We start from the raw sequence: 17,029 nt of genomic DNA, 5'->3' as shown, positions 1-17,029 counted from the left end.
ACAGCAAACTTCTAGTTTCCCAGAATTTCTGACGATGGCCAGTAAAATGAAAGCCACAAGAAGAAATTAGAGACGCATTCTGTGTGTTTGTTAAGGATGGCAATGGCGAGCTAATAGTGAGTTTGTACAGATGGTGAAAACACAGTAAAGACACTGTACAGAAAGTGTTAAAACTTCTTGTATAAAATTGTTAATTTGCCTTTTCTTTGTCGCGCCATCAGTAAAAGGTTTCCCCCTACTGTCAAAAAAACAGTGGGGGCCTCCCTGGTGGCCTAGAGGTTAAGTCTCAGCGCTATCACCACAAAGGCTTGAGGTCTATCCCCAGCCAAGGAGCTAACCCACTTGTGGCACAACAGACATCTCCTTGTCTGGCCCGTTGCTCTCCTCATATTTCATCAAATCTGCCTGTTCAGCTCCCCTGTCTCTGGTGGATCCTTTTACTCATCCCTCCCAAGCCCCTCCCAACACCTCTAACGTACACCCCAGTTCTTCTACACAAAAGTAAATAAAATTTTAAAAAGAAATACATGTGGGGCCCTCCCTGGTGGCAAAACAGGTTAAGCATAGCACTCTGAAGCTACTTTATCTTCAGGATGCTCCCAGGGGTTCCAGGGCTGCTTGCAACTGAACCTCCATACAGTCCCAAGAGGCCTCTTGCCCTTGGCTCTCTAAGGCTGGGACCTATGAAGTTCCTGACTTAGCAACGTGAATTCCCTTAAAACCAAAAGGGCAGGGCTGTTGTGCTCAGAGACTCTGACATCACAATGGTGACCATCTGGACATTCAGCTACCAAGCTCTCTGACTTGAAGCAACCTACTTACAACTTCCTTAATAAGGGACATCTACATGAGACACAACCTACAATTAATTCTACAAACTAGATGAACACACATCTAGGGCTAAAATCAGCATCTGATGACTGACAGGCTGTTGGAATGAGCTTGGGTAAGCTTATTTCTCAGCCTTCCTCAATGACTCAAAGGCACAGGAATCTATACCTTTGAACACTCTACCCCCTGTGCTTGCTACCACTATTCCCTAGTGCCTGATGTTCCTAAATATTCTTTCTGTACCCAGTGCCTGGAAAACTGCTACCCATCCTTCAAGACCTAATTCAGAGGCCTCAGATTCCACATATTAGATGAAGTACATGCAATTTCCCTTTCCATTCAAATTAACAGAAAACATTTTTTAAAGAAAAACAGAGGGCTTATTGCAAACCAGAAAAAATAAAAAGTAAAATTCTAACAAGATAGAAAGCAGAATTGGGAGAAAATTGGAGAAAAGAAGCAGCCCAAGACACCGGAGGGTCTTCTCCAGGGGAGCCCTGGAGGAGGGAACACAGGAAGGCAACATGAGAACATACAAGTGGTGCCTGGACCTTGCTGCACCTTTTTGGTCTTTGCCTGGCCCCTTTAATAGTCCAGGTTGAGGCCTGGAGAAATATCCCCTAAACCTGGTGCTCTAACTTAGGGAGGGCAACCATGAGTGCCTCAGGACTTCAGAGGAACAGAATAGACGGGAGTTGAGTGACTCTGGCCCCATAGGACAAACAGGAGGGAAAAAAGAACAAGAACAGAGATGTTGTAGGAGTCCCAGCCCAGTTGCCCTCCTCTTGGTCACATGCCCTCTGACCAGTCAGCCCTCTGGGTCAGGGAAAGGCCTCCTGGTAGGCAGCTCCTCTCAACTTGGGAGAAAATGCACACCACCAGCCATCTCTTCTGAGCAATGGCTTACTCTTTCATCTACCCATTACAAGTATGCTGGGTTAATGTCTTTCTGCTTCTCAGTTTACAGCACACTATCACCCCTAAGTCATCCAAATCCCTCTCATCTATTCTTTGTATCTTTCTGCCCAATCTTACCTTCCCTCACTCTTATAATTTGGTTAAGGCCTACCTTTTAAAGGTTTTTGTTAAACGGTTGTTGCTTTGTGTACATATATTTTAGTTTTAGTGAGATACAGTTAGTACACAATAAATTGTTTAAACATTTAGATTGATTTTTTTTTACATGTATATGTATATACCCATCATCACCATCGAGAGTGGTAAACATATCCAACTTGCCAACAGTTTCCTCATGGTCCCGTGTAATCCATCCTTTCTTAGGCAATCATTGATCTGTTATCTGTTGGTTTACATTTTCTAGAAGTTTATACATACGTAATTGTATAGTATATACTCTTTTTTTTTTTTTTGGTCTGTTCTCTTTAACTGATAAAGAGAAAATAAAGGTTTATGAAAAATAAATGATTACTTATAAAGGATTTCTCAGCAAAGTAAGAATTTCTAAAATATTGTCTAAGTTTCTCAGTAAAATGTTTTGAAACTAGATTTTTGTTAAATGTGTTACTGCTTTCCTTACTTTTGGTTGGCTTACCAACCAAGTAGGAGGACAAAACAATTTTCCCAATATGTAAGCACTCAAAAAGTTTGGCATCTATGTAGGTAATCTAGCAAATGAATACAGTCTTCAAGAAAGAGGACAACTTGGGACACCAGAAAGAATAGCAGCTCGGTATGATGCAAGAAGAGTAAGAGTAAGTGAGTGCCTCTCTGGTGGTGCAGGATTTAATGCCTCAGCAATGGCAAGCTGTCACCAGCCACTGAAGCCTGAGTTCAATCCCTGGCATGGAGCTGACCCACATGGTGCAGCAGACCTCTCCTGTCTCGAGTGCTGCTTTCCTGAGCAGTATATTTCAGTCAGTCTACCTGTTCTGCTCCCAACTCCGACTCTTGTGAATTTTCTCACTCCCCTGTACTCTGGCCTACACCACAGTTCTTGTTTTCATAAATAAACCATAAATCAAAAAAGTAAGGAAAGTGGAAAATAAATTTAAAGAACCTTATATCATGTTACTTGAAATAACCTCCTTTGGTAATATAGGAATATATTTCCATCTTTGTGAGCCAAGATACTTGATAGTATAATACTGGTATTATTGGACTTGACACTCACAAGATGTCTATCTTGAACTAGTTAATCTCTTTCTTCTGGGAAAAAAAAAAAAACAAACAACATACTAATAGTACCTACCTCACAGGATTGTTGGAATGATTAGCTTATCTATATAAAATTCTTAGAATAGGGGCTCTCCCTGGTGGCACAGTGGGTTAAAGCACAGCATTAAGCTTTAGCATGAGTTCAATTCCCGGCCGGGGAGGTGACCCACATGGTGCTGCAGACCCTCTCCTGACCCGCCCACTGCTCCCCTCAGCAGTGTACTTCGTCAGTTGGCCTGTTCTGCTCCTCACTCTGTCTCTGGTGAATGCTTTCACTGCTCCTGCACCTCTGGCCTGTACCCGTTTCATATGCATAAATCAATCTTTAAAAAAAAAAAATAGAACCCGACACAGAGTAGATCCTCAGTAAATGTTAGTTGTGAATATCACTATTATAGTGGCATAATAATATTCTAGTGACTTTACTGACTTTCAGCTTTCAGAATCAAAATGTTCAGAAGAGACATGTATACATGAAAATTGACATAAAAATAATAAAGCAAAAATTGGACAGGGAGAAATAAAAGGGAGAGTATATTCACTATCAACTTCAATTATGGAGTGTTGATACCATCTCAAGTTGATATATCAACAAAAATAGATTAAATTATACTGAGAGTCATATGAATTATTTACAGTTTTATAATTCATGCCAAGTAGTCTTGTAAAAGATTAACATATAACTGGGCCTCCCTGATAGTACAAGGGGTTAAGTCTCAGCACTATAAAGCTCTCCACAGCCACTGCTGCAGAGTTTGATCCCCAGCCAGGGAGGTGACCACATGGTGCAGCAGACCTCTCCTGTCTTCCACTATTCCCCTTAACTGCGTATTTCAGTAGCTCTACTTACTCTGTTTCCTACTCTGTCTCTGGTGATTCCTCTCACCCTCCCCACATCTCTGACCTATACCCCAGCTTGTGTGCATAAATAAATAAATCTTTGGAGGAAAAAAGATTAACACATATCAACTCATTTAACCCCACAAGGTAGATGCAGTTGTTCCCACTTTACAGATCATTATCTAGGAAAATAAAACAGTAACAGTAAAACTCACAAAACGTTAGGAAGACAAAATGTAGAAGTGATATATGTGCATGAAATTTTCATCTTTCATAGTAGAAGTTATCAGATATTGACTAAAGTTTATAAATCAAGGCATAAATACTTCAAGTTGATCTTTGGAAATGACACTAACAACCAGCAGCAACAGTGAAAACAGAAATTGAAAATTAACTTGGGCGGTTGGAGCCTGCTTATATAAGCCCTCTGGACTATGTCGATGCTCACAGACCACACCCAGACAGGGGCCACCTCTGTATACTTGACAGTTCACAGTCTGAGCTGTGAGGGTCACAACAGTACTGGTCTCCCTGAGAGTCATTGTGTGTGAGGGCCAGCTTGTGCAGTTCTGGGGTGAAGGTCATTACTTCTTCCACACAGGACCTCTCCAGAGTCTTTTTATTTTTTTTTTTTACTTTTTTGCATTTTAAAGGTTAGATTTATTAGGAAAAGGGGGGGGGGGAGAGAAGCCTGCATAGACACAGGTGAGCAGAGAGCTGCATTTTAAAGGTTTATTAGCAAAAAGACAAAGGGGGGAAAAAGACAAAGAGGGAATAAGAGAGTCACCAGCATAGATACAGGCAGGCAGTCTTAAAGAACAAGAGCTATCAAAAAACAAAATCTTTTTTTGTTTTAGAGATTTATTTATGCATGTAAGAACTGGGGTACAGGCCAGAGATGCAGGGGGTGGTGCACCAGAGTGGGGAGCAGAACAGACAGAGGTACTAAAATACATGCTGAGAGGAACAGGTGAGGTCTATTGCACCATGTGGGTCACCTCCCTGGCCAGGGATCAAACTTGTACTGCAGTGGCTGTGGATAGCTTCAGAGTGCTGCAATTTAACCAGGGAGGGTCCTTAAATAACTTTTTTCACTTTTATTCTTTTTAATTTTTTAAAAGATTTATTTATACATACAGAACTGGGGTACATGCTGGAGTGGCGGAAGTGAAGAATTCACCAGAGACAGAGTGGTGGGAAGCAGAACAGGTGAATTTACTGAAATACACTAAGGGGAACAGTGGGAGAGACAGAAGGGCCTGCTGCACCATATGTGGTTTAGCTCCCTGGCCAGGGATCAAACTAACGCCAGAGTGGTGACAAGGTGATAAAGCATGATAGCACTGAGACTTAACCCCTATGCCAACAGGGAGGTCCCTAAACCTATTTTAAATTGAAGCCTGATGATGTCTGTCTACATACATACTAAAGCAAATGTTTCGGGCCTTCCCTCCTGGTTAAACGAGTTAAAGCACAGCATTGTGAGGCTTTCCGCAGCCACTGGAGCAGTTTGATCCCTGGCTAGGGAGGTGACCCACATGGCACAGCAGACCTCTCCTGACCTGCCCACGGCTCCCCTCGGCATTGTATTTCAGTAGATCTGCCTGTTCTGCTCCCCACTCTGTCTCCAGTGAATCCTCTCTTCCCCCGCACCGCTGACCTGTACCCCAGTTCTTAGATATATAAATCTTGAAAAAGAGAAAAAGAAACATGAGGACCTGGCCTATATATGCTGTGTCAGATAAGACAGACTAAGTTATCCTCAGTGGCCTAATAAAGCTGTTATTTTTCACTCTTGTCACGTCTAATGCAGATCCACAGGAGGCTCTTCTCAAATGCAATCACTTGGGCACTCAGGCTGAAGTAGGTTCCATCTCAATAAATGTTTCCATGACCACTATGGCCAGAATGACATGGTAAATCTGAATCTCATTCTCAAAGCTTCCATGCAGAAATGAAATACACTTCCATTAATATTTCTTTAAAAAGTCATATGGTCGGCCCTCCCTGGTGGCGCAGCGGGTTAAAGCACAGCACTGAGAATCTAAAGCCGCTTCCTCATGAGTTCGATTCCCGCCTGCCCCGGAGGTGACGACATGGCGTGGCAGACCTCTCCTGACCCGCCCGCTGCTCCCCTCAGCAGTGTATTTTGTTGATCTGCCTGTTCTGCACTCCACTCTGTCTCTGGTGAATTCTCTCACCCTCCACATCTCTGGCCTGTATCCCAGTTCTGTATGCACAAATAAAATAAAATCTTTAAAAAAAAAAAAAAAGTCATATGGTCATGCCCAAAGGCAGAGCAAATAGGAAAAGCAATCCTGTTACATAATCAGGCAGAATAGCACCTAGGTATCTATGGTTAAGTCCCAATGTTTACCATACCCACAAATTGATTTTTTCCAAAGATTTATTTATGCTTACAGAACTTGGAGTACAGGCCAGAGGTGTGGTAGGTGAGAGGATTCACCAGAGACAGAGTGGGGAGCAGAATAGGCAGACTGACTGAAATGCACTGCCGAGGGGAGCAGCGGGAGGGTCAGGAGAGGTCAGCTGCACCATGTGGGTCACCTCCAGGGCCAGGGATCGAACTCATGCTGCAGTGGCTTCAGAGCACTTCATAATGCGGTGCTTTAACCTATTGTGCCACCAGGGAGAGCCCCACAAATTGATTTTTAAAAAATAGTTATTTATGCATACAAGAACTGGGGTATAGGCCAGTGGTGTGGGGGTAAGAGGATTCAGTGGACACAGAGTGGGGAGCAGAACAGGCACATCTATAGAAATACACTGCTGAGGGGAGCCACCGGCGAGACAGGTGAGGCCTGCTGCGCCATGTGGGTCACTTCCCTGATTGGGGATTGAACTCAGGCCACAGTGGCTGCAAACAGCTTAATAGTGCTGCACTTTAACCCCCTTTTGCTACCAGGGAGTCCATCCAAAATTGATGTCTTGATCCCAATGAATCACTGTTATAAGTCATAGATCAAAAAAAACTAAAAGTTTTTTTTTAGATTGATTTACTTATGCATACAATAACTTGGGAATAGGCCAGAGGTGCAGGGGTGAGAAGATTCACTAGACAGTGGGGAGCAGAACAGACAGAACAACAGAAATACAATGCTGAGGGGAACAGCAGGTGAGTCAGGAGAGTTCCGCTGCACCACTCCCTGGCCAGGATCAAACCTGTGTTGCAGTGGCTGAGTACTGCTTCATAGTGCTGAGATTTAACCCCTTGTGCCACCAGGGAGGCCCCCAATTTAAAGGTTTTCTTATGTTAATTTGCAATCTAGCTCACTGTAACTTCCTTCTACCATACCCCGTTCTGTTCCCAGGGATACTCAAAACATATCTGCTTCCCTTGCCTCAGAACAGTCCTATTTTCAGAAATGGCATCTTTCTTGCCCACATCTTCTGTTTTGCTGGCTGAATATTCTCAATTCCCCCAATTCTTCTTAGAACTTTCAGTTTCCTGTCCATTCTGGTCACACTCCTTAGGCCACACCTGATTTGCCAAAGTAGTTCCTAGCATTTCTTCAAAACATGGTCTGCTTAGCTTAGAGTTCAGCTGTACCAGTTTACTCAGAGATAAGGGTTCAGTAAGCTGGAATAAGACTGACCTTCAGAAATATTTTCTGTTGAGCCAGTTATTTCCTCATTCAGCAACTACTGATAATCAGATTCCCAGTGGGAGGACTCTGGAAATCTGATCAGATCATATTCCAGCTTAAAACTCCTGCAATGGTTTCCAATGACTTAGGATAAAATACCCACTCCACTGCAGTTGGCATCCACCTGCTTCTCTAAACTGCTATTTTACAACCTATCTCCTCTCTGTGCTGCAGCGTATTAGACCTTGTCAGGTCCTGAGATATACTCTTTCCTGTCTCAGGAGCTTCCATCATGAATTGTCTGTTGAGAACACCTCCCTTCCCCCACCCCACTACATATGAACACCTCTGCCTCACTGATCTAAGTCTTCCTCCACGCTAGGTTAGGCCCCCCCATGTTTATGCAGTCCATGCATCTCTCCATGTTGATGCATCCCATGCATCTCTTGGTATTTTGCTCACACAAAACTTAATTGGAATTCACTTGTTACTACATGTCTACCTTACTAGACTGTACGTCCCAGAAAAACAAAAACCTTGTCTACTCTGCACTCTCTCTAGGTTTTGGTCTCTAGCGCATAAGAAATAATATGTACTGACTATCTATCTAGTAAGTACCAAAGATGCAAAAATAAATAAATACTAGCTTCCTGTTACAAATATTTCTCAGTTTGGGATAAAGGGGGAAAATAGGAAATGCTATTTTCATAATATATTGTGGGCTGGGGAAGCACAGAAAGAACAACTCAGTCCATTTTAGAGGGGTGAAGACAAGGTTTTTGGAGGGCTTAGAAGTTTGGGCTAGAGGCCCTCCCTGGTGGTGCAACGGGTTGAGACGCAGCACTGCAAGCTAGCTGTAGCCACTTCAGTGTGATTTCAATCCCGGGCCCCAAAGGTGATCCACATGGCACATGGCATAGCAGATCTCTCCTGTCTTGCTTGCCGCTCCCCTGAGCAGTGTACTTTGTTGATCTGCCTGTTCTGCTCCCCACTCTTGTCTCTAGTGAAGCTTCTCACTGCCCCTACACCTCTGGCCTATATACCCCAGTTCAGTATGCATAAATAAATCTTACAAAAAAAAAAAAAATTGGGGCTAGCAAGAACAAAGAAAAATGGGCATCTAAACAGAAAATACAATGTGTCATGGCACAGAGGCATCTGGGAGGGGAGGAGACTGTGTTTGGGATATCAAACATTGAAAGCTAGAATGTTGACAATAACCTAACCTAACTTTATTCTCATTTTATCACCCCGCCAATGGAGCCATTACCCTGTATCCCAAAGCAAGACCATTCTTTCCTTTCTACATCATTTTACTGCATATATGTTCTTTAAACATGTCTTTGTTCTTATGCTTCCCTAGAGGCACCAGGGGGTAAATATTATCACTATCACGCTATCAGCAGCCACTACAACATGAGTTCAATCCCTGGCCAAGTAGCTGACGCACATGACACAGCAGACCTCTCCTGTCTTAGCCCACTGTTCCCTTTAGCAGTGTCTTTCAATCCATCTGTTCTGCTCCCCACTCTGTCTCTCATAAATCCTCTCACCCCCTGCACCTCTGGCCTACACCCCTGCTCTTATATGCACAAATAAATCTTTTAAAAAATAAAATGTCTTTCCTACTTGTATTTACCTACTTATTAGAAAAACGCAAATGAAAACCACAATGACACACCAATGCATCCATAAGGGTACAATTTAAAAGTTAAAATACTAAGTGCTAACAAGGATATAGAACAATCATCTCTCTTTGGTGAGAATCACCATAATCTGTGTGAGGAATCTTGAGAGAGTTCAAGTTATAATTTCCTAGCAGGGTTTTTATGCTACCCTGGCCATGTAATCAAGCCAAACAACTGTAATCAGTCAGGCAGCTGTAAACGATCACAGTAAAGACAGTGATGGTGGAAGTCACCTGGGAAGCTTGAGACTTTAAATGGCACCTCAGAAATCCCAATGTTCTTACCTTGCCCAAGAGCATAAAACTAGACATCCTGATAAAGATAGATGTTTTGCAATCCAGCTATAAAGCAACTCTGTTCTCCACACAACATTCTAAAAATAGGCAAGACTACAGTGACAGAAGGCAGATCAATGGTTACCTAGAACAAAGGTGGAGTGGAGAATTTTGAGCAAAGGTGCATAAGGGAATTTTTTAGGAGATGGAATTATTTTCTATATTTTGATAACGATGTTGTTTACGCTATCACATATGAATTGCCAGAATTCCTTATGTTAAAAAATATTAATTATATTGTATATAGATAAAAAGGAAATTCTTTTAAAGAACATGCTACATTTAATCCTTTGAAACTAAACTTTTTCCCTTTTTTTACATAAAGATTAATACACATTGTTAAGTGTCACTGTGGTTCATTTGAGAACTGTATGATATTCCATTGTGCAAATATTCCAGTTTATTTGTCCATTCTCTTGCTCATGGGCATTTTGGTTTGCCTTTGAACGGGACTGCACATATCTACTGGTCTACATGTATTAGTTTCTCTTGGACTTATCCCTAGTAAGTAGTAACTGGATTGCAGGTAGGTAAATGTTCAATTACAGAAGTAGTTCTCTGCTTTTCTCACCTAGGTCTGCCAATTAGGCTGGACCCCAGGGGCAGGAGACCCTATCCTCTTAAATTATCACTGCTTAGCATTCAATTAGCACCAGGCTGGATACCCAGGAGGCCAAGGATAGACACCTGAGCCTCCCAGATTCAGCAAATATTAAATGCAGAACAGCAGGTGGGAACCATGTACAATGCATGGAGCACAATGAGAATCTTACTTCCTAAGAGCTCTACCTTCCTAGGTTCACTCAATTTTGAGTCTGCAATGTGTAAGTACTAGGGCCCTCAATTATAATGCAAATCCTAAGAAAGGAGAAGATTAACCTCATCTAAAATCCTTCTCAGCTGACACCTCTAATACCCAAATAAGGATTAACAAAAAGGGCATAAAGAACAAAGGGAGTGACAGGAGAAGAGGGAGGGATACTAAAGAGGAAAAAACACAAGTATTTTAAAATCACATACCTTTTTCTGCACAAGAACCAATTTTGCAAAAAAATCTTTTAATAAAATAAAGCAGTATCTGCAAGTGACTGACTGTAAGAGCTTTTTAATATCCTTGCCATTAAAGGATTACCTTCTTTGTGCTGGAGTTACAAAACAACATAACTAGCATGTAGTCAGTAAATGATGTAATTGCCCCAAACACATTATGTAGGGGGAGGCCCTGTACAACTCCAGGAAGAGCTATGAGGGTTTGGGAGTGGCCAAAGAACTGGCACCAGAGCTTGGCAGCAGAACAGAAACAAAGGTGAAAAGAAAAACTACAACAAAACAAAACACAGGAGACACCTAGGTGCTCAGAAAGCAAATGGAGGAGAGCTGCCATTCCAAAGGTTGAAGAGGACATACTATATCCCACAATCCCAACTGCTGCCTCTGCAGCAGCTCCCTGGCTAACTGCCATGCAGGAACTCAAGGGAGACCTGCTAGAGGAATAAACAATGGGAAAAATACACAAAAAAGTAACACAGTCCTATGGCAAAACAGCTTCCCCAGCCACATGGCGGCAGTGCTGTTGCCAGCGGGAGGAATGGCTGTAATTATTTAGCGCAAGAGCTTTCTCAACGTAAGTAAGCAGATTATTATGCATTGGCTTGACAGCTTTCGTTACTTGTTCCTTAGACAATGGGTCTTATGGAGAAACTAGGTACGCTTGTTGGGGCCCATCAGCTGCACAAAACTGATCACACAGAACTCACCTCCAGACAGGGGCTTTGCACACAGACTGAGTCCTGAGTTTTGGGCACCTGGAGATAGTGTTTTGTGGTAGTAGCTGGTACAAACGAAGCTAGCAATACTTGAACTGATATGAGGCCCCCAACTACAGCCCCAGCTCTATGGAGCTTCGACAATTTTATTAGCTGAATGCTTCTTCCCAATTTTACAGCTTATAGTGTGCTCAGTGGCCAGCTAACTGGCTCTTCTTCCTAAGCCCCTAATGGCCCAGGACCCGTTAGCACAGGCTTGGAGATAGGGGGAGGGGAGTAAGTAAGTTAGAAACCTGCTGTTGCTCCACAGTGGACAGCAGAACAAGAAAATATCTACTTCCTATGGCTGAAGCAGTGTCTATAGAAAGATTTGCAAATGATGAAGATAGGACCCAGAGTGCATCTTTGCCACTGGTATCAATTCCTGGTACCTCCATAGGAGGACACCCTCTGTCTTCCCTACATCAGGGCTTCAAGGACAGGGTGACGCTATGTTAGCCTACACATTTTGCAAAAGTACATTGGCCCAAAATTGGCCATAAGATTTGGAACTACCATCTCCCCAACTTGGCAGGATGGGAAGAAAGAGAATGTGTCCATAAAATGCTTTCGGAAGTGAGTCAGGTCTTCAACCTGAACCTTGATGCTGTATTGATTGGCCAGGAGCTCAATGGCACCTTGCACCACATACTCGTTCTGTAAGTGTGAGAGTGAACAGGTAGAATAGACAACGTGGCCTCCTGGTTTGGTGGCAAGAAGTCCAGCCCTGAAACCAGAAAGAGAGAAGCAGTGATTGGTGACGTTCTCAGGAGTAGAAAGGCAACAGAAGAAACTGGCAGCATTGATGGGGGAGTCTACTGTGAGATGGGAAAAGGCACTAGGTAGCCTCTATAATCCCTTTCACAATGAAGAAGCCTGGAAAGTCATTTTCAAGGCAGAGAGAAACCCAATCTTACTCCATGGATGTGCTTAAAACAATCTCATGAGCTCTGACTCCAATTATGGATACAACCCTGATGCTATGGTTTGAGTTATCCCAATCTTATACAACCTTGACTTCAGTAATATTTTTCAAACTTGTGTTAATCACTGGTTCTGGGACTGTCATGGGGGTAAGACAGCCTAAATGTGTCTGGCAGTCCACCCTGCTACGTATGTCCTACCACAAAGAATTCACAAGGTCCATTCGATTCCTCCAGGCAGATCCCCCAGATCCTCCTATGCAAAGCAAGAACTTCCAGTTCCCTAGTCCCCCAGACCCTCTGGATGATCAGATCCCCCAGCACATTCTAGCACAAAGTCTCAAGTTTTTGTAAAGCTGTCACTCACGCAAGAAGCTGAACCTGCAGCATAGGCAACATCTGCCGCTCCTTCTTCCTTGACCTCTGAAAGATGTTGTTCTCCTCCTCATGAAGGGAGTGGCGGTCTGTGGTACAGGGCACATCCACCAGCACCTGCTCAGAAATGTTAAGGGTAAAGTATTAAAGCTCCTTACAGCCTCCTCTTCCCTAGGTCAGGGTGGTTAAGGTCCCTGGTCTGGGGTTTTTTGCAGAGTGCTCTCTATGCCCATTCTTCCACAGAGCTCCTCGTTTTAACCTTGTAGACAACTGAGAAATAATAAATGGGAAAATGGGCCTTCCCTGGTGGGACAAAGGGTTAAAGCACAGCACTACGAAAAGCTTCAGCATGAGTTTGGTCCTTAGCTGGGGAGGTGACCCACGTGGCGCAGCAGGCTTCTCATGTCTCACCTACTGCTCCCCTCAGCAGTGTATTTTCATCAGTCTGGTTGTTCTGCCCACTCTGTCTCTAGTAAAACCTTGCACTGTTCCTGTACCTCTGGCCTGTACCACAGTTCTGTATGCATAAATAAATAAATATTTAAAAATAATAATAAATGGGAAAATAGTATATTTAAAAATATTCATGGTTGGTGAAAAAACCAAGCCCAACACACAAATACTAATAATTAAGTAATCAACCTAGAAATAAGACTTTAGTGCTTCACATCTCAGCTCTTGGGTCTACCCATTGGTAATGGAATGAAAACATCCAGTTTAGATGACATAATAATACCCAAAGAGTAACTCACACACTGAAAAATCAGGATCAGGATTAAAAATTATCTTATATTACAACGCTATATGAACATGGAAGAGTTTTAAAATGAGAAATGTAAAATCATTCATTTACTAAGCCTATTCTAGTCACTAGAGACAAAAACAAATATGGAGAAAAGTCTGAATTTTTCGTTGATCAGAAACTCTAAGAGAATAACAACCTAGTGTACAATACTCTGATGTATCCTAGGCTCCATGAGTTGACAGAGAGCCTACAGAATAAGAGAAATGATTAACATATATTCTGGTCAGTTATTAACTGTGATGGCCATTACAGCATTGCCATTACAGGAAAGAGACTAATTAAGTAGAGATGCCCAGAGAAGAACAACTGGGATGTTTAGAAACCACACCAGAGGGGACTGAGTGCAGTGGCTGAGAGGAAAAGTGGCCCGGCTTGGCCTCTGGGAACTTTGATTGTAGTTTTCTATTTGGGCACAAATAATGAAATCTCCAGGATTCTTCAGAGGTTCTTCAGGTTCTCCTCTCTCATTCTCCCTGCAACCTCAGTCCATTTCAGGAGGAACACTGGTGCTACTGCTGTGGCATTTAATAAGGAATTTGATCCTGTTAGAAAATCTCCATGGATAAGATTAGAGAATACAACCTGGAGAAAGAGGCATCTGGAGGCCCCGTTGATACTGACCAGAGTATCAGCTGTACAGAGAGTTGTTTAAGTTTAAACAAATGTATAGCAGAACAGACTATGTGCCCTAACTTTACATTTGAAGAACCCAAGATTGAAGTCATAAAAAAAAGCAGTTCTTAAGAAATGAGGTGAAATTTACCTGGTAATTTGTCCTACATTTGTTTTATCAGTGATGAGAACTATCAGAATAAACATATATTTTTACCTCTGTCAAAAAAAAAAAAAATACATAGCTCATAGAAAATTACAGACATCTTCAAAAGTTAAAGAAAAAGCAGAGCACAATCTAGAGCAGTATGCCTGTAATGGCAATGCTGTAATGGCCATCACAGTTAATAACTGACCAGAATATATGTTAATCATTTCTCTTATTCTGTAGTCACTCTGTCAACTCATGGAGCCTAGGATACATCAGAGTATTGTACACTAGGTTGTTATTCTCTTAGAGTTTCTGATCAACGAAAAAAAAAAAAAGGGAACCTTATCACAGAAGAAATTAACACCTGTTTCTAACAATGAAATCAACACAATATCCTAAAAACCTCCTAATACGAAATAGTCCTGAAAAGGCTGGATGAAGTATTTTTTTAAATACTTTTAGAACTACTTTTAAATACATAGCTCATAGAAAATTACAGACATCTTCAAAAGTTAAAGAAAAAGCAGAGCACAATCTAGAGCAGTATGCCAGCATTGAAGCCAATGGCTTCTATCTTTTACCAACCCCTGGTAACCTGAAGCCTTAGCACACAGAAAAAAGGCCATTTGAGATGGGAACTGAAATGGAAATCCATAACAATGTCAAAATCCTCAAAGGATTACCAACTCAACCAGAGAGAAGCAGAAGATTGGGGGGGTGGGGAGAACAGCTCACAATGTAAGACAAGAGAACTTGCCTGTTTTAGCTCTAACTCTGGGGAAGAGATGGAGTTACCAAGAGTGTACAGAACCGTGAGATAGTATTCTTTGCATCTAATATGCTCAGTGCTTGCTTAATACTCAATATGTTGTACACAACTCTCTGCTCAACAGATAAAGACATTTTAGGAGCTGAACGCTATTTTTAAATGTCTGAAGTACTTTCAAGTGAAATAGGAGGCAGCTCCTTCTACATTGTTCCAGAAGGCAATGCTAGATCAATGAATGGAAATAATAAAAATAATGACAACTGCGATGACAGTAATATTAAATGCTTCCTACATGCCAGGCACTGTGCTAATTGCATCCTATTTAATCTTTATATATGAGGTTAAGTATTACTATTATCTTCATTTTACAGATGAGGAAGCTAAAGCTTAACTGAAAGCTTAACTTGCCCAAATTTCTCTGGCTGGTAAGTGATGGAGTCAGAACTCCAATCCAAGCATTATAACTCCAGAATCCTTGTACCTAACCATATACTATATAAAGTACAAATTTTAATTTACTGAGAAGAACTTTCTAACATTAGAGGTATTCAACCAAAGAACCTTAGTGAGCCCCATCCATGGAAGGTGCAAGCACAGGCTGAATATTGATGATGGCCACTACCTACCTAATCTTCATGGCTAGGTACTATGCTAGTTATTTGCCCTGGATACTCTTGCTGAATCCTCATTACAATGCTACATAATAGTATTCCCTATTTTACAAACGAAGAGGTTGGAGTTCAACAAGATCAAGCAGCTTTCCAGCAGCCCTGTGTTTCAGAAGCAAGTTAGGCTTCACAACAGAGGTCAAGCTCATTCCACTCTGGTCTGCTGTCTCTGTGCCAAAAAGGCTCTGAAAAGGGGCTTCATACAAAGGCAGGAAGCAGGCCTCTCAAGCTTATCTAAAATTCTATATACACACTGTTTTTTCTTTTCATTTCTTAGACAGTTGAAGCAGAATGGTGACAATCAGATTAGATAAATGAGTCAAAACAGCACAGAGACAATAGCTATATTTAGCTTATATTTTTTAAAGTTTATGTTTTAAATGACTCTTTTAGAATGACTATTAAAAGAAAATAAAAATAGCTTAAAATATATGATTTTCAAAAATATGACTTTCGATATTCATAATAAAAGAATGTAAATTAGATATCAATTTGGGAAAAATAACAAGTCTGACAATACTAATGATGACAGGATATGGGCAAATGGCATTCTCATTCATTAGCAGTAGAAATGAAACTGATTTAACCTCCACAAAGAGCAATTCAGTAACGTCTATCAAAATCTGAAATGCATACCAACTGTTATCCATCAAATATACTTCAAAAATATGAATTACCAAGAAGAGATGTTACATCTACACAATGGAGTACTATTAGCAATCAAAAAAAGATAAACTCATGCCATTTGCAGCCACATGAATCGAGATGGAAGGGATTATGCTCAGTGAAATAAGCCAGAAGGAAAAAAGAAAAATATTGGGTGGTTTCACTCAAAGGAGGAATGTAGGGGAATCAAATAAGAGACAAGGGGAAAAAATATAATTATAATAAATCAAAACCCAAAATTAACAAGCAACTATTAATCAGAGATACTCTGCATGAAAGGAGGAAAGAAAGGAATCAACCAGGGCAGAGAATGTGTTCTTATACAAGGGACATGGTGATGGTGCACAGAACTAGTGATGGGAATTTTGCAAAGACCACACCTGAAAAGAGAAAGCATGCACTGCACAAAAAAGAAGAAAGATGATATATATATATAATAAAAAATTTTAAATATGAATTAAGCTAAAAATGACTGAACTTCAGAACACACTGTTGAATGAAAGAAGTACAAAGTTCAAAATAACTAACATGGGCCCTCCCTGGTGGCGCAGCGGGTTAAAGCACTGCACTAAGAAGCTAAAGCCACTTGCGCATGAGTTCGATCCCCGCCTGCCCCGGAGGCGACCACATGGCGAGGCAGACCTCTCCTGACCCGCCCACTGCTCCCCTCGGCGGTGTGCTTCGTCGATCTGCCTGTTCTGCTCCTCTCTCTGTCTCTGGTGAACCCTCTCACCCTCCGCATCTCTGGCCTGTACCCCAGTTCTGTACGAATAAATAA

At 41.7% G+C, this 17,029-nt stretch overlaps 1 protein-coding gene and 1 pseudogene across 3 annotated transcripts in view; one reads left to right on the top strand and one right to left on the bottom strand.

The window, feature by feature from the left end:
- NSUN4 (NOP2/Sun domain family, member 4) overlaps window positions 1–17,029 on the bottom strand; it is a 33,321-nt gene that overhangs the window by 4,222 nt on the left and 12,070 nt on the right. For 2 of the 3 annotated variants that reach the window (XM_004678960.2, XM_012722457.1), the window contains 2 exons: window positions 12,573–12,697; window positions 9,842–12,009 (listed from right to left, as the gene is read on the bottom strand). In XM_004678960.2, coding sequence (XP_004679017.1) covers window positions 11,733–12,009; window positions 12,573–12,697 — 402 coding nt within the window. In that variant the 3' untranslated portion in view covers window positions 9,842–11,732. Of the gene's footprint in view, window positions 1–9,841; window positions 12,010–12,572; window positions 12,698–17,029 lie in introns of those variants that run through there. The other variant, XR_001145253.1, reaches the window with a different exon arrangement.
- Window positions 13,469–14,129, top strand: LOC105853369 (annotated as a pseudogene).

This window comes from Condylura cristata, unplaced genomic scaffold (genome assembly GCF_000260355.1).
Source record: "Condylura cristata isolate star-nosed mole 26May11 unplaced genomic scaffold, ConCri1.0 scaffold00008, whole genome shotgun sequence".
NCBI classification, from domain to species: domain Eukaryota; kingdom Metazoa; phylum Chordata; class Mammalia; order Eulipotyphla; family Talpidae; genus Condylura; species Condylura cristata.
Note: the sequence above shows the minus strand (reverse complement) of the source record. Positions and strands in the feature narration are given on the sequence as shown.